At 44.0% G+C, this 26,229-nt stretch overlaps 1 protein-coding gene across 2 annotated transcripts in view; it reads right to left on the bottom strand.

Annotated features, from left to right (window-relative positions):
- The window catches only part of BAK1 (BCL2 antagonist/killer 1), a 42,762-nt gene extending 17,014 nt beyond the window's left edge, over positions 1-25,748 (bottom strand). Inside the window, exons 1-2 of one of the 2 annotated variants that reach the window (XM_081010167.1) lie at positions 25,562-25,748; positions 5,786-5,900 (exon numbers count right to left, since the gene is read on the bottom strand). In XM_081010167.1, coding sequence (XP_080866293.1) covers positions 5,786-5,867 — 82 coding nt within the window. In that variant the 5' untranslated portion in view covers positions 5,868-5,900; positions 25,562-25,748. The remainder of the gene's footprint in view (positions 1-5,785; positions 5,901-25,561) is intronic. The other variant, XM_081010166.1, reaches the window with a different exon arrangement.
- Between the last annotated feature and the right edge of the window lie 481 nt (positions 25,749-26,229).

The raw sequence follows: 26,229 nt of genomic DNA, 5'->3' as shown, positions 1-26,229 counted from the left end.
GGCTCTGTGGTTTAACCCACAGCGCCACTCGCTTCAGGGCTGGGCAGTATATCAATACATCATCCAAAACCAGGGGCCAGCCACTGAATATTTGCTATAGAGAAGGGAGATTCTAGCAACACCCAATATCCTATGTGAAGCAAAATCCAGAGGAAGAACTTATCTGCAAAGCTATCTTGCAGGTGTTCCTGATAATGCCCCTTTTCAAGCCAAGCTCTCTAGGGATGTCAAACCTTGCCAATACTAGAGTCACTTAAAAAACAAACCAAAACAAAACACTGATAACCTTTAAGGTTCCCAGAGAGAGATCTGTTTATACAAAGGATGACAAGCTATTACATCGTGGGATGTGACCACACACCAAAATTTAACTGTTGCAAAAGGTATACCTACAAAGGAGTTGATCTCTCACCTTAAGTGAACAGTGGTTTCCAGCCCAGCTCCGCATATTCCAGGCAGCTGATGGGGCTGGTGCACACACTGCTCTCAAGGTAAGGCTGAAGCACACATTAAGCTGCTTACAAATGTTACACAACTCCAACATGGAGCTGGTGGTCAACAAAAGAGGTTTAAAGACTCTCTCAGGGTAAATCTTTAAAAATGTAGTATAAACACCGACAACTGGGAAAAACTGGCCTGCAAGCGCCCCAATTGGAGAACAGCTTTACCAAAGATGTAATGGGCTTTGAAGATGCTCAAACTCAGGAAGAAAAAGAGAAATGTGCTAAGAGGAAGGCATGTTTGGCAAACCCTTGCCGTGATCAGCTCCCGCCCAGAAACCTATGTCCCCACTGTGGAAGGATGTGAGGATCCAGAACTGGCCTCCACAGTCACAGACCCACTGTTAAAACAGTGTTTATGGAAAACAATCTTATTCGGCTATGAGTGATTGGCAAAGAAGAAGGATGCAACTCTTATGCATCAGTGTGATCTCAGGCAGAGTCGTGGCTGCAGAAAGCAGGACTGAACTCCCCGTTCTGCCTCCGCATGTTTCCCTTTGCACAAATCTAGCTGAATTGTAACTGTTGACTCACTAACACTGATGAGTCAACTGAGCACCGAACAACAACAAATTTCATACACGGGGAAAGCAAACATCAGAGGACATAACCTGAAAAACGCCTAGGAACAAAGGATTTCAAGGAAGAGGAGGCAGCCTTCGAGTGACCAGAAGCGACCAAATGTGCTTTGGGCTCGGCTGAGCAGATGAAATCATGCCTGGTTCACACAAGAAGGCAGAAATATTGCTTTGTAAACACTGGCTTTATAAACAGGACGTGGTCAAAATATAAAAGGTTTGGGGCAACCTATTATGCGAAGTTAGCAAAACCTTTGAAACGGAAAATATTTCTATTTTCAAATCATCACGAACTTTTCCTGTTTTGCTGCTCCATTTTCATTTTGTTTAAAATAAGATTTAAATAGAAAGGCACAATGCCTCATGATGCTTTCCTGCTCACATGCTATGTTGAAATGAATGAGAGCAGCCCATGAGCACACTTGTTATGCAATGTTGCTGTTTTCCTGTTAGACTGCACTCTTTCAGAGCACAATCCTGTACTGAAGTTCCATATAATGTAACAAACAGCCTTTTTCAACCTGGTGCCCACCAAATTTTGCTGCTTCTAGCATCCCAGCTATTGGCCATGCTGGCTGAGGCTGATGGGAGGGTTAGTCCAGAATATCTAGTGGGCACCAGGATGGGAAAGGTTGAGCTACAGGATTCGGCAGAGCACCACCACCATGCCAACAGAACTTCAGACATGCTACTGCCATGACAGATATACCCATGAAAGGGCTGAAATGGGCCAGAGTCATGGGGAGAACAGGGAAATAGTGTCATGATTAAAATGCATTTTGCACCTCTAAACATTACTCGAGTAAGTTGGCAACCTTAATAAGCAGGACCATTAAGGCCAACTTGTGTATTTGTCAACCTGCTTTACGCTTTTGATATATTCATATAGAATGCTTTTTAAAACATGCATCAAATCTGCATATTCTGTTCTATCCTTTTACTTTTAAAAGGTACAAGTAACTTGTGCTTTTGTAGGATACTTTTTATTTCTACAAATTGGATTTGTGCAATGCCTCCACTGGAACCTCTAGGCTGCTTACAAACATAATCTCAAATACAAAATTCAAAGTGCATCATTACATCTCCTCTAGTTCACAATTCTCAGCCATGCCCCGGTCAATGCTGTGACTTTATACCAGTCCTGAACATGGCACATGTATGACATGGAGGCTGTTCCCACTATATAATTATAGCCATTCCCACACTGAGGACCACTCCTCCTGAATCACCACAACACATCAGAAGATATGATGCAATTCAAGCAGTCAATCATAACAGCAGCACTCTATAATCTCTGGATCGGGAAGTGAAGTACCTGTCCTGAGGCTAAATCTCTCTCTAGACCCACATTGTACACACTTAAAGCTCACTCCAGTGTTGAGACACAAGGAGAAATGGCATTTTGCACACACTAAAAGAGGAATTTGCAGATAATAGTCCACGCACACACACATCCCAAAGAGCAGCAGTATATAATGCAAGAGCCATAGAAAAGTGAGCCTGTCGAGGGTGGTGAAGTGGTTAGCCTACTGCAATTTGGCTTATGCATAGTTGCCTAGGAGTAAACTGTTGAACTCAGCCATGATGCAACTTGTAGAAAAACAAACCACTGAGCTTAACACAAGCCAGCTTTCGTTTTTAATTAGACGTGCCAACTATCTTGCAAGGAAGTATTGACATCTGAACTGCTAGCGGGAAGCAGGAGTCCCATCCAAGGAAATAATTGCCTGGCTTCCACCTGATTGTTTCTTTCATTCTCTCTAACTTCCACTATAATAAATCTGTCACAAACTCTCTTACAATATTAGAACTCGGGGACATTCAACAATGCTGAATGTTGGAAGATCCAGGGCAGACAAAATAAAGTGTGGATACTGCTGTGATACAAATTATACAATGTAATCCTGTCTAAAAAGATAAAGCCAAAGCAAAGCAACATAGCATTGTACATATGATACTATTGACAAAGCTACAACGACTCATTTGCAAGTCCACAAGTAGAACAGGTTAAAATGTGCATGAAGGCTCACCACTGAGGCAAGTCTTTGCAATTGAACTTTCCTTCCCCTGCCTGCACCAGAGCTTTGGGAGGTTCCACATACACACCTTCCAAGCTCTGATCCTGTGCAAAGTATTTTGCTCATCAGGAGTGTGCCCAACTCAAATACAGTCGTACCTTGGATCCCGAACGCCTTGCGAGTCAAATGTTTTGGCTCCCGGAACGCCACAAACCCGGAAGTGAGTTTTCCGGGTTTGCAAACGTTCTTTGGAACACGAACGTCCGACGCGGGTTCTGTGGCTTCCAATTGACTGCAGGATAACTATGGGATGATGAAACAATGTGCTGTTGACCCCTATCTTAGACACATTTACTAGGCAGTAAACCCCACTGAATGCAGTAGCGCTTCTAAGTAAACACAGGAAAGGGCTGTAGCTCAATGACAGAGGATCCGCTTTGCACACAGAAGGCACCGGGTTCATTCCCAGCATCTCCAGGTAGGGCTGAGATAGTCTCCACCCTGAAATCCTGGGAAGAACCTTCCAGTCAGAGTAGACAAGACTGAGCAAGCTCCTGTGCACAAGTCTCCAAAATTCATAGGAAGCAGTAACTTTCCTGGGCCAACCCAAATATTACCAAGTAGTGAGCAAGCTTTCAGGTTCTCCAGCACTCTCAATCAGGACAGAGACCATAAAGAACATTTTAAAGGGTAGGGGAGAGAAGCTGGCTGATGTTGAACAACAGAATCTGTATTTACATTGCAGTCTATGGACAGAATGTGGGAGAAGGTAGGAGATGCTTACTCACTATTTTGTAACAGTTTGGCTTTCTTTTTTAATGAGTCTACCAGGCTACCTTCATACGCTGTGAACAAAATTGTACTATACCACAATTACCACTCTGGAAATTATTCTAAGGAAAAGACTGATGTTGCAGAGAAGGATCACACTTCCGAATGAGGAGATAAGGATTATCTCCCAGTCTTAATTGTGTGGGTTAATTGTCCTGGTGTAATAGTGAGTATTGGACTAGGAACTGGGTAATTTTGGACCAGTCGCTGTCTCTTAGCCTAACCTAAGAGGGTTGTTGTGAGAACAAAATAGGGAAGGGAGAACCATGCACACCACCACTTTGAACTCCTTGGAGGAAACGTTAGTATATAAATGTAATAAACAAACAAGCAACGATAAAATTGATATCATGAACGGGGGGGACGGACACTTTTTCAGTTATGTACTTTCCATTTTTTAATCTCTCTCTCTCTCTCTCTCTCGTTTTATTTAATTATGATTATTTCCCAACACAGTGACTATGTAATGATTTTTAGAACGGCTACTAAGATAGACTGCTCAAAACACATTCAGCATTTTGAATTAGGTTCAGTCTTGGCATTTTTAATTATATTGCACTGATTCCTTTATAACAGGCACATTGGAAATTTTGGAGAGGAAATAGATGACAGTTGCAGCCTGCACCTTCCACTGAATGTACTGAATCAGGGATGGGGAACCTGTGGCCCTCTAGACATAGTCGGGCTCCAACTCTCATCAGTTACTACCAGCATGGCTACTGGTCAGAGGTGATGGGAGTTGTAGTCCAGAAACATCCAGAGGACCACATGTTCCCATGCCTGTATTACACACCTTCACCCAGTCCATTCAAATAATGTAGGGAATCTAGCCCTCTGTTTTTAAAATCTGCAGTAAGTTCTGTTTTGTTGTACTTAATGCTAGGATTATTTTTATTTTTAATAGCTTTATGTTTTACTTTGCATCTCAGTTGTGTTTACTTAACTATATGTTACGGGATGGCATACAAATGTCATAAATAAACAGTCGCATACTGACTTGAGTGTAGCGTTAAGTATTTAGATAATTGTTATAAATCACTGGTTTCCTGTGCACTGTTGTTACATAGTTAAAACGAAACAGGCCTCTCTTGTATGTATCTAAGGAAAGGTTGCCTGTGAACTCCACACACATACCAAAGGGAAATAAAATCTTTTATCCCCCATAATATTAGAATCTGGAGACATCCAATGAAGCTGAATTATTCAAGACAGACAAAAACCAGAAATACAGAGCAGAGCTAAAGTACAGTGGTATCTCTGGTTACGAACTTAATTAGTTCCGGAGGTCCGTTCTTAACCTGAAACCGTTCTTAAACTGAGGTACCACTTTAGCTAATGGGGCCTCCCGCTGCCGCTGCATGATTTCTGTTCTTATCCTGAGATAAAGTTCTTAACCCGAGGTACTACTTCTGGGTTAGCGGAGTCTGTAACTCGAAGTGTTTGTAACCTGAGGTACCACTGTATAGACTTTGCTGGCACAAGACGTGCTGGTGGCCAACATCTTAGGTGGCTTTGAAATCGAATTAGACAAATCTAAGGAAAGCTAGTCAGGATGGCCATAAACTAAGCTACCTTTCATGATGAGAGGTAACCAGTTGCTAGGGAACAACAGTAGGAGAGGGCTCTCATTTCATGTACTGCTTTTGGGCTTTCCAGAGGCATCTGATTGGCTGTTGTGGGAAGCAGAAAGCTGGAGTTCAGATAACCCTTTGGGCTCATCCAGCAAGACTGGTTTTATGTTCTTATAAGGTCAAGACAGATCTTAAGATCAGCAAAGGAAAGCAATGGTTGAGGATATAGTTCCACTCATCCTTTTACAGTAATCAAAGCAAAAGATCCAGATAGTCACATCTCTTACCTGAGGCAACTTCCAGGGATGATCTGCGTCTCTCTGTCCTCCTCCTGTTTGCTGGGTCACTGCTATTCCTCCTCGAAGCCATGCTGGAGGGGAGCTTTGGGAGAACAACGTTAATCTGCAAAAATTCAAGGGTCAGAGAAACCAATTTGTTAGTGTTGAGAGTCAAAAGTTTGGACCTGGATGCTAGAAAGAATCCTTGGGTAATGTGACTCACTGTGTGATTGCAGCAGCTTCCTCTTCCCTGAAGAGCCTTTTAGCTCCACCTCTCAGTAATTTGACTCTCTGCTTTTCTTACTCACCTCCAACTCCCCTCAGTCCTGCGAGTCTCCTCTCCCACTCCTTAGAAAACATTCTGTCTCTCTCTCTGTCACTATCCAAGCCTTGTTCCTTAACCTTAACTGTCTGGCAATACTCCCTTATCGGCAGAAAGTCTGTTGTCAATTAAAACTTGAGGTCCCACTAACGTACTTGTAAAACATTTCATATACACTCAGGATAATTTTACACATGCCAGAAATAGCATCTTTATAAGATTCAACTCTAATTGCTAAACACCTGGCTGCTGATGGGAGAATCTGCTGGGACAATGGTGAATAGAATGAGGAGATTGGGCTTATTTCAATCATAGCTGTTTGCCTTCAAGTAAGCTATTAGAATCCTCCACTTACTATTCATAAATTCTGAGACAGGCACTCAAAGTGTGCCTCAACAAGGCTTTTGAAAAGCAGATCAGGAACCCAAGATTCCTATGGACACCTGTAATTTAAAAATGCAGGGAAGCTGGATTTCTTTTTAATGCAGGTGTCCAAAGGAGAACAACAAAATAGTTCTATGTTGAAATAGCATGAAGAAAAAATGCTTTAGCAGAAGATCTAAATGGATGTAACGAAGCCAAAAACTACAGTTGCAATATATGAATTTAAAAACAGATGGCTAACTGCCAACATTTTGGAACAAGCATTCATGCAGAGAAAACTACCATAAAGTCCACAAGTATCATGCCTAGATAGCTCAGTTGGTTAGGGCGTGGCGCTGATAACATCAAGGTTGCAGGTTTGATTCCCATATGGGACAGCTGTGTATTCCTTCATTGCAGGGGGTTGGACTAGATGATCCTTGGGATCCCTTCCAACTCTACAATTCTATGATTGCGGATTAAAATTTCAAACTGTCAAATGCATTTCAGCCATAGTGGTATTTTTCAGTGACTTGAAAACAATCAGGAACCTCAGTATCCTCAACTCCAGGAGCTGAAGTATCGGATGCAGGATTCCAGTCAAGCAATAACAGAGCTATAGGAGAATGCTGCTGAAATCCATGTCTTGCTCATCATGCCCATAGTCTCATTTAAGTCAATGCCATTTTAACCAAACAAGGATTTGAAGCCATTTGAGCAAACCAGAAGTGGGTGAATGTTATTTCATGCCTGCTGTTCAAAATTGCATTATATTACCTTTAAAAAAAAATCAGTACAGGATGGTGTAGTAAAGGTAAAGGACCCCTGGACGGTTAAGTCCAGTCAAAGGCAACTATGGGGTTGCGGCGCTCATCTCGCTTTCAGGCAGAGGGAGCTGGCATTTGTCCACAGACAGCTTTCCAGGTCATGTGGCCAGCATGACTAAACTGCTTCTGGCACAACGGAACACCGTGACAGAAACCAGAGGGCACAGAAACACCGTTTACCTTCTTGCCACAGCAGTACCTATTTATCTACTTGCACTGGTATGCTTTTGAACTGCTAGGTTGGCAGGAGCTGGGCAGAGCAACGGGAGCTCACTCTGTTGTGGGGATTCGAACTACCAACCTTCTGATTGGCAAGCCCAAGAGTCTCAGTGGTTTAGACCACAGCGCCACCTGTGTCCCTAGGATGGTGTAGTATCAAGGAAAGAGTACATAACAACCAACATAGCTAATTGTCATCATTAGTTTGATAGTACAACATGCTTTACACATATACCGTATTTTTCCGTCTATAAGAGTCCCTCTATTTTTGGGGACTCAGATTTAAGAAAATGGGGGGAGATGTATCTGTGTATAAGATGCCCCCTAAGTATTTTTTAGGGGGAAAACCTAGTCTTATAAACGGAAAAATACGGTACTTTAAATGAAATAAAAACCCAAGACATGTGTCCCCTTATCACGAAGCGGTCACAGACAAACCTGCGCATTTTCACCAACATTTTGAAAACCTTCTACTCTGACATTCCCAGTTCAAAGCAGAAAAGCCACTGTTTCTTTGCTATCCACAAGTATCAATGCGTGTGGAACAGCTTCCATTGTCTGAGTGTCCAGATAGAAAGAACCCAGGGAAATGGGAACCAACAATGCAGAAACCAATAGTGAGTACACCGAATACTATATGCATATGCTTCAAGGAGAAGTAAAAAATATTTAAGACCAGAAGTATTCATAGTGGGAAAACAAGCAGTACTAAGGAGCTTGACAAGTGCTCCATTTATAAAGGGAGTGTAGCTGCCTCCCACCTCTTTTGCTAACCTACAGCACAATCTCATACTTATCTAGTCAGAAGTAAATCTCACTGATTTCAATGCCTGCGTGTACTCCAAGGCAACTGTATATGAGACTATATATGCGTATGCAAAAAGTCCACCCCCAAGATATGTAAGGAAAATGCATCAGCTAATGCAATGTTACATGTTTAGCTCTAAGACTATCCTTTGAATACATCAGAATGCACAGTGACACTGAAGACAGCCTATTCCTTTCTGTGATGCTAGTGTCCTGAATAAAATCCTCTAAAACGCTTGAAATTGCACTCAGGGATAATTTCAAAATTCAGTTACCTGCAGCAGAAATAGAAGCAGACCATCTCTCATAACTAATGCTTCTCAGACGGCTGGCTCATTGATGATGGTGCCCAAATCCTCAAAATGAGTTCATTTTGTCTGACTCAAAATAAGTTCATTGTGGGGACCCAAAGAGCATCAGTGAGCCAAATTCAGAAAAGGAGAAATCTAACCCACTTGGGAGCAAAACAGAGAAATATTGCCATACCCGGGAGCTTTCAGGACCTCAAATGCAGCAGCTCATGTTGCAGGGGGAAGATATGAGAATTTCTTCCATTAGCTCCTATGCAGCAAGAACCTTAGCACATAGATAGAAGTTGTCAATATCAATGAAAGGCAAAGGACCCACATTTCTGCATCATATTTAGCATTAAAGAGGCCATTCCATTCCTCAGTTACCAAGAGGAAACCTCTCTAATGAATAGTATGGTTAAACTGTAGCCGCCTACTCTTGGCAAGGCATTTTATGGTTGCCAGAAAACAAGCAAACTGCAGGCTCCCTGCTAATTTTACATACATTTAATACATATGACTCAGCAAGGGCAGCCCTTCAAGGCACTGGAGAGAAACATTGTCACCTGCTGACATTTGCGGCTCAGATTGCTTTTAAAGACACAAAGGCTGGAGCAGGGGTGAGGAAGAAGAGTTTGGATTTGATATCCCGCTTTATCACTACCCAAAGGAGTCTCAAAGCGGCTAACATTATCCTTTCCCTTCCTCCCCCACAACAAACACTCTGTGAGGTGAGTGAGGCTGAGAGACTTCAGAGAAGTGTGACTGGCCCAAGGTCACCCAGCAGCTGCATGTGGAGGAGCGGGGAATCGAACCCAGTTCACCAGGTTACGAGTCCACCGCTCTTAACCACTACACCATGCTGGCATGTAACCCTCCAGATTTTGCTCGAGTCCAATTGCCATCTGCCCAGTTACCATGACCAATGGGCAGGGGTGATGGGAGTTGTAGTTCAACAACAACAGGAGGACCAAACATTCATTGTTGCTCATTTAGTGTTGGGGACTGGGGAACAAGCAACAGTTGGCTGTAAACAGGTCCACTTCCCACAAGATGCGCTCCCCTCATGGAAGCCATTTTGGTTGAGGAAACTGCGTCCATCTTATTTGAATGCTACAGTTGACAACTGAATCTTGCTATGTGCACAGGCAGCAAAATAGACACGTGATGAATATGCAACTTCCACATAGGAAATTTCAGTTTGTGTGAAGCAGCCATAAACCAAATGAAAGTGGTGATGTTCATTAATGTCTGGTTGTCTTCAGTTTGGTTTGACAAACTGAGATCAACCTTTGACCAGCCTAAGCCTGGGATCAAGTAGCTCCACAGTGAATCATCTTTCCTGTGGAGGCATCAAGCAGCAGTACTAAAACCCACTTTGTGGGTGGGGGTGGGGAAACACACTTAATGGCTAATTGTGCCTATCTACATGATAAAGGGGAAAGAGTGAACTCCACTGTATGTTTTGAAAAGCTCAGAATGGTCAGTAGTGGTGGTGGCAGCCATAAAATAAGGGAAATGATCTCTTGTATAAGAAGAGTTAATGTTCTGATTGCCAGAAGCATGAGCATTTTTTTCAGGGATAGGCACTGTGGGCAAAACTATTGCAAAATGTGTTTGTGCTGAAAGGTCATGCTATATCTGCCTGGTACATGAGGCTGCTACCTTCTCTTTCTGGCAGAGTTTTCATGGATGGCAGGCAGAAATCAACAGAGGAGAGGAGAAATGATGGGTAATGCTTGACCTGTTGAATTTCATGCAATTGGAAAGTATTAATTCCGCTTCTAACAAATACCGTATTTTTCGCACCATAGGGCGCACCGGACCATAGGGCGCACCTAGTTTTTAGACGGGGAAATCAATTTAAAAAATCTTCCCCCCCCCAGCCCCAAAGAGCAGCGTATAGGCTGCGCACAACCTCTCCCTGCCGGAGAGGTTGCGCGTGGCTATGGCACAAGCCAAGGCAGCCAGTGGGATGGATGCCGCTGGTTGTTTTGGCTTCCTCTTTAGCCTCTTTGGCTTCCTCCCTGCCGGGAGAGGCTGCGTGGAGCTAAAGAAGCCATAGCCCCGTGCAGCCTCTCCCTGCTGGAGGGGTTGCGCGTGGCTATGGAACAAGGCAAGGCAGCGAGCGGGATGGATCCTGCTGGCTGCTTTGGCTTCCTCTTTAGCCCCACACAATCTCTCCCTGCCGGGAGAGGCTGCGTGGAACTAAAGAAGCCATAGCCCCGTGCAATCTCTCCCTGCCGGAGAGGTTGCACGTGGCTATGGCACAAGCCAAGGCAGGCAGCGGGATGGATCCCGCTGGCTGCTTTGGCTTCCTCTTTAGCCCCGCGCAATCTCTCCCTGCTGATTTGGCTTCCTTTTTAGCCCCGCGCAATCTCTCCCTGCTGCTTTGGCTTCCTCTTTAGCCCCGCGCAACCTCTCCCTGCTGCTTTGGCTTCCTCTTTAGCCCCGCGCAATCTCTCCCTGCTGCTTTGGCTTCCTCTTTAGCCCCGCGCAATCTCTCCCTGCTGGGAGAGGCTGCATGGAGCTAAAGAAGCCATAGCCCTGTGCAGCCTCTCCCTGCTGGAGGGGTTGTGCGCGGCTATGGCACAAGCCTGCATTCGCTCCATAGGACGCACACACATTTGCCCTCAATTTTTGGAGGGGAAAAACTGCGTCCAATGGAGCGAAAAATACGGTAATACTGAAGCACAGAATCAGTGTTTGGCTATGATGGAATTAAGACTGCTGTGTCTTTAAGAGCTCTGCAGCAGGGAAAATTAAAGAGATGTGCAGATTTCCCTATGATTGCAACTCCATGCAAAAACTTTTTGGTCACCCACTGAATTTGATTGTCATTAAGTTTTAATGAAGGGGTGGAGAAGCGGTAACCCTCCAAGCATTGCTGGCCTACAACTCCCTTCATCCCAGACTACTGGTCACTCTGGCTGGGGCTGATGGGAGCTGAAGTCCAACAACTTCTAGAGAGCTTCAGCTTCCCCTATTGTAACAACAGAGAGAAATGAACAAGGAATTGCTGAGTAGCTATTTCCTGGAAAATCTCTCTCTTCCTCTTTTACCCATTCCCACAGCTTAAATAAATAAATCAAATGATTAAGAGAAAGACGGGGAAACACTGGAGGTAATGAAAGAAGCTCCAATACTTTGGCCACCTCATGAGAAGAGAAGACTCCCTGGAAAAGACCCTGATGTTGGGAAAGATGGAGGGCACAAGGAGAAGGGGACGACAGAGGACGAGATGGTTGGACAGTGTTCTCGAAGCTACCAACATGAGTCTGACCAAACTGCAGGAGGTAGTGGAAGACAGGATTGCCTGGCATGCTCTAGTCCATGGGGTCACAAAAGGTCGGACATGACTAAACGACTAAACAACAATGAAAGAAGCAGGTCAAAGAATAGAGTGGTGATACCTTATTTTCACTCAACAATCTAACACTGTTACTTTCATTCTGACAGGATCTCTGTGCAAATATATTTTAAGCTGGAAAGAGACAACCTGGTGGATTATAGACCTCTTAGCTTGATTTTAAAACACAAGAAGCTGTAAAACGAATCACCAAGCAAACAGTCTGTAGAGGAAAATGGAGAGTAATCAGCATGGACTTGGGTGTGATTAAATGATGGCACACCAAACTCCTGCTGCAGCAACGAGCAAAAGACATAATGGACTTCTGAAAGGTTTGTTGTTTTTGTTATTATTATTCCCACCTGTCCTTCACCAGCAGGTCCCAGGACAAGATACAGTATTTTTTTAAAATTAGTGTTTAAAAGTCAAAACTAATAACAGTCACAGGAGAAGGACAGGTCCTGAAAATACATAATTCAGGTGTGAAAGGCTGGAGCAAACAGGTATGTTTTCAGCATACAGTGGTGCCTTGCAAGACAAAAATAATTCGTTCCGCGGGTTTTTTCGTCTTGCGGTTTTTTTCGTCTTGCGAAGCACGGTGTCGGAAAAGTTTTGGAAAAGCTTCAAAAATCACCAAAGTCTTCAAAAACTTCAAAAAAGGCTACCACACCGCGTGCTATGAGTTGCTCCTCGAAGTCAAGTCGCAACTGTATTAACGGTTTTAAGAAAAAGGAAACAAACTTGCAAGACGTTTCCGTCTTGCGAAGCAAGCCCATAGGGAAAATCGTCTTGCGAAGCAACTCAAAAAACCAAAAACCCTTTCGTTTTGCAAGTTTTCCGTCTTGCGAGGCATTCGTCTTGCGAGGTACCACTGTACATCAGAAACTACAGTGGTACCTCAGGTTACATACGCTTCAGGTTACAGACTCTGCTAACCCAGAAATAGTGCTTCAGGTTAAGAACTTTGCTTCAGGATGAGAACAGAAATTGTGCAGCGGTGGTGCAGCAGCAGCGGGAGGCCCCATTAGCTAAAGTGGTGCTTCAGGTTAAGAACAGTTTCAGGTTAAAAACAGACCTCCGGAACGAATTAAGTACCTAACCTGAGGTACCACTGTATAATGAAGGTGTAAAACCAAACTGGGAGGGGTGGCTAACACCCCAGAGGACAGGATCACACTTCAAAACGACCTTGACAGATTAGAGAACTGGGCAAAAACAAACAAGATGAATTTTAACAGGGAGAAATGTAAAGTATTGCACTTGGGCAAAAAAAATGAGAGGCACAAATATAAGATGGGTGACACCTGGCTTGAGAGCAGTACATGTGAAAAGGATCTAGGAGTCTTGGTTGACCACAAACTTGACATGAGCCAACAGTGTGACGCGGCAGCTAAAAAAGCCAATGCAATTCTGGGCTGCATCAATAGGAGTATAGCATCTAGATCAAGGGAAGTAATAGTGCCACTGTATTCTGCTCTGGTCAGACCTCACCTGGAGTACTGTGTCCAGTTCTGGGCACCACAGTTCAAGAAGGACACTGACAAACTGGAACGTGTCCAGAGGAGGGCAACCAAAATGGTCAAAGGCCTGGAAACGATGCCTTATGAGGAACGGCTAAGGGAGCTGGGCATGTTTAGCCTGGAGAAGAGGAGGTTAAGGGGTGATATGATAGCCATGTTCAAATATATAAAAGGATGTCACATAGAGGAGGGAGAAAGGTTGTTTTCTGCTGCTCAAGAGAAGCGGACACGGAGCAATGGATCCAAACTACAAGAAAGAAGATTCCACCTAAACATTAGGAAGAACTTCCTGACAGTAAGAGCTGTTCGACAGTGGAATTTGCTGCCAAGGAGTGTGGTGGAGTCTCCTTCTTTGGAGGTCTTTAAGCAGAGGCTTGACAACCATATGTCAGGAGTGCTCTGATGGTGTTTCCTGCTTGGCAGGGGGTTGGACTCGATGGCCCTTGTGGTCTCTTCCAACTCTATGATTCTATGATTCTATGAAATGCATCTCTGTGCTGACGGAATTCCACAAGCTAGGAACTGCCACAGAGAATGTCCTAGCCTAAGCCACCACCTTCAAACTTCTGTAAGCAGGGGAGCTATCAAGAGGACCAAGAAAGAGGGCAAGCGGTCTTTCAGATATGGGGGGGGGGGGGATGACAAATAGGACAATGGGCTCCAACTGGTTCAGACCCACCTCTGACTCCCAACATGCTTAATAATGCAAATAATGCACATTATTAATGCTTAAAATGTCAATTCAGAGTAATATACATTATGTTACTGTAGCATTATGACTAAATGAAAAGCAGTGATTTTCACACTTGACGCTAGGCAAAAGGCTGAGAAGCTATTGAAAACCATCAATATTTTCCATTTAAAGACTTGCAATTTCAATGAAACACCTGGGGTATGTTTGTATTTTCAGATTTCATTCTAGTGAGGGATGTTATCAGAAAGGCTACCTCATAAGGTAGATGATCCTGAGGTTCATCTAGTCCACCCCCCCCCCCCCGCAATGCAGGAATCTCAACTAAAGTATCCACGACAGATGGCCACCCAACCTCTGCTTAAATAACTCCAAGGAAGGAGAGAGTTCATAACCTCCCTAGGGAGACCGTTCCACTTTCTAACAGTTCATATAGTCAGAAAGTTCTTCCTGGCGTTTAGTCAGAATCGCCTTCCTTTTAAGTTGAAGCCATTGATTTGAGTCCTACTTTCTGGAGCAGGAGAAAACAAGCTTGCTCCATCCTCCGTGTGACAGCCCTTTAGATATTTGAAGGTGGCCATTATATCTCCTCTGCCTCCTCTTTTGCATGCTAAACATACCTAGCTGCCTCAGCCATTCCTCATAAGACTTGGTTTCCAGACCCTTGGTTATCTTTGTCGCCCTCCTAATACTTCTACAACTGTGTCACAACAGTGTTCAAGGAATAGTGTCTGCAAGGAATCATTCTACATGTTGCATAACACCTCCTTTGACAGACATAACATGTACTGTTTGATCTTCCTAAAAATATATATATATACAAAAAAACCATGCAACACTTGAAAACATGTCCGTGGAATTTTCTTATTAATGTTTTGACCATTTCAGCATTTTTTAAATGCCTTTAATATTTAGGATAGTAAAAAATGTTGCAACCCATCCTGGGACCTTAAGAGTGAAATAATGCGGGGGGGGGGGATAAAGGGAATAATAATAATACCCTCTACATGAGTTTTGTGCTACAGATTTTCTGTAACTTGTGTCTTCCCTTCCCCTGGCACTCCAAAACACTGGTAGTTAAAATACCTCCATCACTATTCTAGTTATAACTTGTGCTGTTAATCAGAATCTTAATCACTGGAAGTTAATCCAAGTTTTAACTTGGTGTTGCAATTTTTGTTAGCAAGTGGATCTTTCATATGCCAAATACAGTATTCTGTGCTGCTGAATTAGCTCTCATAATAATAATAATAATAATAATAATAATTTATTATTTATACCCCGCCCATCTGGCTGGGCTTCCCCGGCCACTCTGGGCGGCTTCCAAAAGAATATTAAAATACTATAATACATCAAACATTAAAAGCTTCCCAAAACTGACTATATCTTTGACTGACTATATCTATATCATTGGCTGACTATATCTTTTCCGGTACAGGAACTGGTCATACACAGATTTTCTTTATTAGTAAACTCATAACTGTTGCCAGCTCAGTTGTGACTGATGATTATTTGCCTAACGTCATCACCATGCATTGTACTTTAGACAGTATACAAGGACAGGGCCCTGCCCCCTCTGTAAATCATTTTGAATAATGCTAATTATAATAAGCACCTGTATATCACATTTCAAGGACTCAGGAACTTATTCACAGACATAAAATAAGGGGCACACAGAAATGAAAATAATAGGAAGAGAGAATGTTCCCACCAAGAACTCTTCAGGCTTGTGTAATTAAGATAAGACGCTTATTTGTATAATACTTCAAATCACTTTGCATGGATTTAACATGCTGTCAAACACAGTGAGGAGGGCTAGGCAATGGGAAGCAGTGGGGTTTCCCCACTCTTTCCAGAATTCTAACATGCCTCAGCGACTGTGTGTTGGAAAGCAAGACCTCGTAGTTATTTTAGATTAATTAAAATGGACCACAAGGTTGTAACTATATGTATGGAATCAGAAGGTGGCCAGTCATAAGAGCAAATAGAGGACTGAGAGCATTCTCATTTTATGTATATTCATTTAAAATATTTTATATTCTGCCCCTCCCTCATAAAGCCACACTCTGGGCAGCTGGTATCAAATTAAAACAATCCAAAGAACACATTACATATGATCAAGAACCCACAATCAAACTGGACTCAAGCATTCAGACAGCACAAGTTTAATGTTAACCAGCTGGGAATGGGTTAATCTAGGGAACACCAGTGATATTTGTTTCCACGGAGGAAATCAAAAGAGCCAATTGCCAGAAACTAGAAGCTGGCAGAATGGATGTGGATGCAGTAGCAATGCCAGGAGATTGCAAACATTCTGATCTTATCAGAAAGTGCGTGCCATGTAGGCACTCTGCCTACTCGGTCCCAACTATAAAACAGACCTTTGCCCTATCTATGTTTCCATTTCCCACAGTATGTATTTATCACACACACACATACAGGGGCACGGCTTTGCAAACTCTTCCTTCTGCAGCCAAACCCCTTAGGCAAAATTTTCTTTTGTCAAAATATGTAAGCTCTTACATAAGTGATCCATAAAAAAAAAGCAATATGGAAACAAGAAGCAAATTTGGAGTACATTTGGAGTCTAACAAACCTTGTAATAACCAGTATTTTTTTAAAAAGAGAATAGATCTCTAAAATAATTTAACACAGATCAATCAGCGTTAGCACCTTAAATTGGACCTGGAAACAAACCGGCAACCTGTACAGCTGTTTTAAATTGAGGCACCAAGCCTAAGCATACGCACCTGAAAAAAGCTGCATATTGCTTCTCTGTTTACCCTTGCCCCCACTTCTCTTCCAGTCCTCTGTTATTTCATCTGTGTCAAATTTTAGCTTGTAAGCTGCTCAGGGCAGGGACCTAACCTGTGCTCTGAGAAGCAACATGCATGACAATAGCATAATAGTGGTAATATATGAAGCTGCTATGTGATGTTGATAATAACCCAGAGCAGATGTGAGTTCCAGCAGCTCAGGGTGATTCATTTTTCCAATATGCAGAAGGCTCACAATTGTCAGGTTACTGACCTGACAAGAGATAGCCACTGAGACATCCCATCAATACCTCAAGTTAGTCACATTCAAATTCATTTCCTGCAAGCATAAGTTCAGTCTGTAGGGTCTGTGTTTGCAGAGAATGACAAATCACCTCTGGTGGGTAATCCTTTTCTAAGAAATCCATATATGCTTCCTTAAAACAAGCAAGCAGGCCATTGGGCCACCCCCAATCAATAAAAATACATAGCTAACTGAGGTTTTGCACCCCACAACAAAAGGCCTGGTACCCCAACAAAAATCCTGGTTATGCCTCTGTATTATCCTGCCCCCTTCCTCTACTTTATCACAGTATATCACAGTTTCTATCAATGGTTTGCTACAAATTGCATGGAAATTATATGGAGAAGACAAGCAAGTCAACTAGGATTCTCAAAAGAGCTTGGAACTCAAATTTAATGCTGCTTGGATTCCAGTTTTCTCAGGCCATACAACTAGCCAGTCAATCTCAGAAGTTAAGTGTGTGTTTGGAATGTCCCAAGTATTGGCTACGCACATAAAATGATTTATTGCTGGAAGGGACTGAACTGTCGATCCCAAGCAGTCCTTTATAAAGGAGCAATATTTCTCATGGATGAAATGTAGTAAGGCATATAACCAGAAAATTATCTCTTCAATGGAAAGGTTAAATGCGACTGCGTGGTGGGTCCCAACTTGTGCCATGTTGAACCGCTTGCCATATGCATTATCATCAGATCACCGCAAACCTACCAAAATGTGAGTTTGGGAAAGTGGCATATCAGACAGTCTAGTTTTGCAAAGTGGTGGCTCATGCTGGGAGCTGCTGTGCAGTCAAAAGCTACGCCACCATTGGGGTATTGGGTTTACTGTACTTTTTGATTTGTTTCCTTTTCTTGTGTGTTCATCTGCAGAAGGAACACATCCCATGGTCCTTCCCCTCTGCTCTGTTAGGGCTTTTAGTCTGTAGTGTTAACATGCAACAAAACAACACCACCACAAACTGGCTTATAAGTGTAAAACCAAATTTACTAGAATAATAGCTAGACTAGAGATAGACTTGTAACCATTCAAGCAACAAACATACTAAGGTGCCATGTGCAAAACAAAGCCTGGAGATACTGTAAACATGGAGTGGATAAATGTACAACTGTATCTTAACAAGTTACATGTGCAATAAACGTTATACAGACTGGATAAATGAACCGTTCAACAAGTCTTGAGTTGGAAACACAAAGCCGTATGCATGGATCAATCACAGGAAGGCAAATCAAAGCCGCCACCCTGGTGAGAATAACGCAAGTGGGCAAAAGGAGACCTGTTCTCCAGATATATTACAGGTTTCGCTACACGCTTCATCAGTCCGAAAAACCAGTCATACAAAACAGTTTGCTCAGGATAAAGAAAGTATTCACAGGCCAACTCAAGACCTATTGAAGAACGTCTCATCCAGTTCAATCTTTGAAAAACAGCTTTGAAAAACTTTTTCATATTCTCTAGTGGGCTACCCTTCCCATTGTGGCGGCACGGGGTTGCCGTTCTGTGATTGGACTTACGCTACTTGTTGAACGGTCTACTGTGTGAGGGCAAGAATCACACCTCTTGCTCCAGCCCTGCCCATCACTGCTATGTGGCCCCTAGGAGGTTGGCCATGAGAGACTGCAGGACTAGGGAATAGACCCTATTGAATTCAGCAAAGCTTACTTCTGAGTGAGCTTGGGCTACAAGTCTTGGTAGCTGTACACAGAGGACATTTACATTCACAGAGTCTTAAAAGGGGTGCACAGCTTTCACCCGTTTAGCTCTGCCTTCACTTCATTTCCTTTCTCTGTTATTTCACCCGCCTTGGATGAGCCCCTTGGGACAGAAAATTGTCTTCATACACCATACACACAGATGAAATGACGTCAATAAGGTCATGTCACAATATAATAATAATAATAATAATAATAATAATAATAATAATAAATTTTATTTATATCCCGCCCTCCCCAGCCGAAGCCGGGCTCAGGGCGGCTAACAACAATAAAACAATACAAAAGTACAGCATAAACAACACTCCAAAATCATTCATTATAAAATTAATTAATTCAAGCCACTGGCAACCATTGGGCCAGAGCTCCGCAAAGATTGCCGAGGGAGGGAGTCAGGCTGTGCCCTGGCCAAAGGCCTGGTGGAACAGCTCTGTCTTGCAGGCCCTGCGGAAAGATGTCAAGTCCCGCAGGGCCCTGGTCTCTTGTGACAGTGTTCCACCAGATCGGAGCCACAGCAGAAAAAGCCCTGGCTCTAGTTGAGGCCAGCCTAACTTCTCTGTGGCCTGGGACCTTCAAGATGTTTTTATTTGAAGACCGTAAGTTTCTCTGTGGGGCATACCAGGAGAGGCGGTCCCGTAGGTACGAGGATATCCCAATATCCTTCCCTACAGACCCACTTGGGTGTTAAGATCAGCAGGACTCCTCTTGGCAGTTCCACCGCCCTCAGAAGCTGCAAGAGGGCATTCTCTGTGGGAGCTTGTAGGTTGTGGAATTCCTTCCCCAAAAGGTGCATCAAGCACAGGGGTAGGCAACTTAGGGCCCGGGGGCCAGATGTGGCCCAACTGCCTTCTCAATCTGGCCTGCGGACGCAGTGGCGTGGCGTGGGGGGTGCAGGGGGGGCCCGGCCGCACCGGGCACAACATCTGGGGGGGGGCGTGCTCGCCGCCTCCGGAGTCGCCGAAGAGCCTCGGGCGCAGGCTGTAGCAGAGCCCCATGTTTCGCGGAACCGACGAGCTGGCGGCGGCTCTCAGCGCTGACCGCGGAGGGCGCGCCAGGCAGCCCCTCCTCACAGCCCCGCCGCCACCGCTGCTGCTGCAGCTGCTGGGCCATGTTGCATTTTCCTCGCCTCTCTGCCCTCCTCCTCCGGGCAAGCGGCGTCGTTTGGGCGGCAGCGCCAGCGGCAACTCGCCTCAGATCACCTGACACGGACCCGCCGTCGCCGCCGTGGCTACCTTACCGTAAATACCCCAGCCCAGGCAGCAGCAAGAAGAAGCTGGCAGCGGCGGCAGGTTAGGGGGCGCAAATTACTTGCCTTGCCCCGGGTTAGGGGGCGCAAATTACTTGCCTCGCCCCGGGTGCTGACAACCCACGCTACGCCGCTGTGCGGATGGTCTGGGAATCAGCGTGTTTTTACATGAGTAGAATGTGTGCTTTTATTTAAAATGCATCTCTATTTGTGGGGCATAGGAATTCGTTCGTGGTTTTTTTTCAAAATATAGTCCGGCCCACCACATGGTCTGAGGGACGGTGGACTGGCCCACGGCTGAAAACAGTTGCGGACCCCTTCTAGCACCTTCACTATACAGCTTTGATGATATGCTAAAGATGTACCTCTTTGCCCTGGCCTTTGATACCCAAGACATGTGTTTTGGGGAATCATCCTATTCCTGTGACTTGCTTCAACTGCTTTCAATACTGAATTTTAGATTGCTGCAATCTGCCCTGAAGCCTGCTGGTGAACGCCAAGTAATACATTTAGTAATAATAATGTATTTCAATTACAGTGATATATAGAGATACACATAGAAGAGAACATGAACCCTCTCACTGATTTTCATGGCCACTTCTGCTAGGTGCTCTTACCTTTGACTAAATTATGAAAAACCATTCATCACTAAAAAGAGGGCTGGGAAACTGTTAAAACATGGCAACTTCAGAGTTATGAAGAAACATTACACTGGCATCCTAGAAGGTGATGCAACAGTGGGCGCCTTCTGTGCCAATTTGTCAACATCTGCTGAAAACCTTTCTATTCCACCAGGCCTATGCAGACAATTAAGAGTACATCCCTCACAATGGTGTTTGTTTTTTAATTTCTTTTTGTTTTTAACTTGTTTTTAACTTTTTAGGGTTTGGTTTTCTATTTCTATATTGTTGTAAATGGCTGTGATATATTTTTATGATACATTGGCATATAAATATTTTCATAAATAAATTGATGAACTATTTCAGAACCTTGCAATAACCTGCCCACCCCAACCCAGTCCTGATAGCAAAATGCATTATTTCATTGTAACAGTTTCCAGTGAGGTAGACGTGTCAGTCTGTTGTAGCAAACATAACAATGAAGCCTTGTTGCTTCATCAGATGCATAAAGTTGTTATCTTCAGTTGGCAGGTACTTGGGTATACAAAGAAGAAAGTAAACAGTGAGATCAAGTGGTAATGAAATGCAAAAAAAGCATGTGAAAATTATATTAAAGTTTAAATGCAAGTTACATGAAAGGCACACATCAAGGATTCATTGACCACACTCATCTTCCAACTTGATATATGCTATAATGTCATCCCCGCCCTTCTGCATTCTACATGGACAAATGGGCCAGTCTCTACACATAAGAGTACCCTGGCACAAATCTTACATTCAGCAAGAAGTAGAATACAGTGGTACCTCGGTTTGAGAACACTCCTGTTTAAGAACAATTCAGTTTACAAACTCCGCAAAACCGGAAATAGTGTCCTGGTTTGAGAACTTTACCTCGGTCTAAAAACGGAATCCCAACAGTGGAAGGGCACCAGCAGTGGGAGGCCTCATTAGGTAAAGCGTGCTTTGGTTTAAGAATGGTTTCGGTTTAAGAATGGACTTCCGGAACAGATTAAGTTTGTAAACCAAGGCACCACTGTATTTCAACTGCTCAGGGCATTCTGCTGCTGCCCTGAAAAGTTGTTGTTTTTAAACAAAGAGAGACTCCGGCATGAAACTGACTACAAATTATGGAGAAGTTCTGTTCTATTATATTTTGCTTTAATAGGGATTGGGACTTTCTGTCCCACTATGAATATCAATGTTTGCATTATTACTGCTGATGTGAATTATCACTACTCTTATTTGACATACATTTACTCTGAAGTGGAATTGTCATTTCATTGCCATTTGATCTCACTGTTTACATTCTTTTCACAACATCTTCTAGCCCATGAAGGTTTTTGCCATAATACACTGTAGTACCGTGAGATCTTGTCTCTGTTTTATGCAAATACACGTGACTGAGATTCTTGCAAAATCAAAACAGAAACTGCAGATATGAGGCCTATAATGGTTCAGTCCTATATAGGTCTACTCAGAAGTGAACCCCATTGAGTTCCTGGGAAATTCCTCCCAATATTTCACTATAAATAACATTAACAAGGAAAACAAAAAACAGACGTGATCACTATCAAATGACAATACAGTAGTACCTCGGGTTAAGTACTTAATTCATTCCGGAGGTCCGTTCTTAACCTGAAACTGTTCTTAACCTGAAGCACCACTTTAGCTAATGGGGCCTCCTGCTGCCGCCACACCGCCGGAGCACAATTTCTGTTCTCATCCTGAAGCAAAGTTCTTAACCCGAGGTACTATTTCTGGGTTAGCGGAGTCTGTAGCCTGAAGCATCTGTAACCTGAAGAATATGTAACCTGAGGTACCACTGTATGTGTTATTTTTCCGTCAAAAATGACTGGCTTGGCATCTATACACACTGTGAGAGATACATGCTGAAGTCTAGGGAACAAATGTAACTTACCAAAGTTCATTAAGGAACATTTGAGGAATGTCAATCCTCTCCATCCCACCAGTGCACTAATTCCTAGAGGGCACCCCAGTTACCACATGGGAAGATTAAGATTGAATAAATACCATACATTTAAAACACATTACCCCACACAAGAATCCTGGGAACTGCAGTTTACCCCTTCAGAGAACCACAATATCCAGCACCTTTAATAAACTACAGTTCCCAGGATTCCTGGAGTGTGTGTGCATGCTTTAAATGGATGGTGTGTATGAAGCCTAAGGCATTGGTAAAGTCGTGGGTGGGTGGGGGTGTTATTTGCTACTATGCAATTACAATGTATCTATAAACATAAAAAACCTTTAGAAAAATGCAAGCCTCTATATACAATTAAGAGTCATATAAAAGCACTCTTAATGCACTATGTAAAAAATTGTATTTTTATTTTGAACTAATATTATATTTTGATATATATATATATATATATATATATATATCCCATTTCCCTATATCCCAACTTCTCTTGGAATTTCTGCTCATTTGAATGGTCAATTTCTTCTTTGGTTTTTCCAACAACTTCAATGTTCCCCCAATTCAAATAGGATTTCCCCCACTATCTTTTTCTGTACAGAAAGCTAGGACTACTTTATACCATAGTTAGTTAACACAGCATCTTTATCTGACATTATCACTCAAAATGCCTACCAGAGCAGAACGCCCTTCTCAAGTGCAAATTGTGTGTTAAACTGGAAGAAGAAGAAGAATGTTATCATTTGTACCCTGCCCATGTGTCTGGGTTGCCCCAGCCACTCTGGGAGGCTGTGTTTTGTTGTTCCTAAAAAATCTAGTAGCAGCTATGCACATTCCAAAGAAGTCACCTTGTTACCTTCTAGGCAGCAAGTACCACTGAAACCAAAAGGACCAGTTATAAACACATTTATTACCTATGAACCACTTCATGAACTGTTCCGTAATCAGTGCTTTTTTCCTTTAAAAAATATTTAGGAGTACTCTCGTTTTGACTCAAGAAAATCACCATTTTATAGTTCAAATCGGGGAAAATAAATACAGTAAATGGGAAAAAAGTACAAAGATTCACAAAATGTTTAGGGGTATGCGTACCCCTGTGTCCCCCCCAGAAAAAAGCACTGTCCATAATCAATATGCATAGGAGCCAGTTGCAGAAGGGGCTGAATGTGCAACTTTTTCAAGTTCTTGGTCAAGGGAGTCAGCCATTTGAAACATGAAAAGGACAACCTTGGGGACCTTTTTCTTCACTTTATTACTACATATCCACACAATAAAAGTGCCACTGTTAAGACATGAGTTAGGGTCAGACTGAGCTGTGGGTCCTGCCCCACCAGCTGCAGATCAATGGTGGGGGGGGGGGACACCGGAGAAAGCGTAATCCACCTCACAATTCAAACTCCCCAGTTGTAGCCGTGGAGCAAGAGAAGCATTTGTTCCTCTTGCACGTTGACAGTGCTGCGCAAAGCAATCACGTAGCTGCCACGGAAGCAGATGAATATAATGGCATTAGAAAAATGGGGAGGATGCACCCTCTCCTAGATCCTGCATCCTCAGGATCACACCCTGGCACTTAGTGGTTACAAGTGTCAGACCTGGAAGGCCAGGGCTCAAATCCCCACTTGGTCATTACTCTGGAATAACTTGAGGTGCTGTGGTTTGCCAGCAGGGCCAGATTTAGGTTTGATGAGGCCCTAAGCTACTGAAGGTAATGGAGCCCTTTATATGTCCAGCTGTCCTTTGTCAACTACAAATTGTCGCTGTTTTTTGTGTTGAATATATGCTATATCGTAATTTATGGACCTAATAGGTATCTAAAGTAAGGTTACCAGACGTCCTCATTTCCTGGGGACAGTCCCTGGATTTACAAATCAGTACCCTGATACAATCCTATCATTCCTACTGAAGTTGAAAAGTGTCCCCGGATTCATTGGAAAAAAATCCGGTAACCTTAATCTAAAGCCATTTGCACATCACAAAATATGTATTTTATCAAAGTAATTGTTGAACTGAAATACAATAAAGAAGAAGTATATTAATAGCGAAATAATCATTAAGCTCTAACTTAAAATCATTGGGGGCCCATTACTTACATCACAGCAGCCTACACAACACGAAACACTGTTGCTGTATGTAGGTTTTATTTTATTTCTTTTTTATCTTATATTTTGGAAAATTTTGGGGGGCCCCCAAGAGAGTGGGGCCCTAAGCTACAGCTTGTTTAACTCAAAATAGTACTAGTAATAATGATAGTCCACATGCATGCGGTGGATGAACACCCACACCCACCCGCGCGCGAGATCGTATTCCGGATGTTTAAACCTTGCCAGATCTCAAGTAGCCGCGTCTAGGAGGGGAAAGGGGAAAAAAGCCTGGCGGAGAAGCCAGCTCCATTTCCCTGCAGTTGCTGCAGCAGCTCCCGGAGGCGCTGCTGACTCCGCATTTTCCGCTCAACTCCACGCGCGCACGCGCGCCCCGCTAGCCGGCCTCTGCCGAGCCCGCCGGCCGCTTCCTCGCGTCGGCGTGGCGCGCCCAGCAGCGCGGCTCCCGAGAAGCGACCTGACCCGGGACCGCGGGGTCCTTTTCCCCTCGCGCCCCCTCGCCACCGCCAAGCCAGGGGACCCGGCGGCGGCGTGGGCTTTCCCGCCTCTCGGGGACCTTCGGAGAATTATGTCCTTCCGCTGGGCTGAGGCGCGGCGAATAAACGCCTCCGGCTCCAAGGAGGAGCGGGCGCCCAACGCCAGCAGCACCCGCCGGACCCTTTTGGCGCTCCGTCCATCCTGCAGCCCCCGATATGTCCCCCGCTGCCCCGGACTTGCTTCCACTCACCCGCCTTCCCGCCGCGCCCCTTCCCTCCGGCGAGCTGTCTCTGGGGTTGCGCGGCGAGCTGGGGATGCGGCGCCGCTGCTAGCGCATCCTTCTGTGGCCGCCTTCCTGCTGCTTCTCGGCCGCTTCCTCCGCTGCGAGGAGGGGCGAGGCGAAAGGAGAGAAGGCGAAAGGAAGGCGGCAGGCAGCCGGCAAACCATAGACGCAAAGCGGCCGATACGCAGCTCCCTCTAGGGTTGCAGCCTGGTAGCCGCGAGATGTAATATGTACAGTATTATTAAAAGAGAGAGAGAGAGAGAGAGGTAGAAAGGTCCGGAAAGAGTTTATTCCCACCCACCCCCTCCGCCAGATTTTCTGCAAAACCACCTCTGCGAAGGTTGATGTGAAATATTTGTTATAGGTGCGTCAGATGTTACGCAACAGGAGTTGCAATTTGATCTGACACAGGATTCCAACATTTGGTATTTGACATCCTCATCCTCATCATTCATTCATTCATTCATTGCATTTATACTCCACGTTTCCTTCAAAAAGGGACACGGGTGACACTGTGGGTTAAACCACAGAACCTAGGACTTGCCAATCAGAAGGTCGGCGGTTCGAATCCCCGAGACGGGGTGAGCTCCTGTTGCTCGGTCCCTGCTCCTGCCAACCAAGCAGTTCGAAAGCAC

The sequence above is a fragment of the Podarcis pityusensis genome (assembly GCF_964106645.2).
Source record: "Podarcis pityusensis genome assembly, chromosome: 6".
NCBI classification, from domain to species: Eukaryota; Metazoa; Chordata; class Lepidosauria; order Squamata; family Lacertidae; genus Podarcis; species Podarcis pityusensis.
The sequence above is the reverse complement of the archived record's forward strand: the minus strand, read 5'-3'. Positions and strand labels throughout refer to the sequence as shown.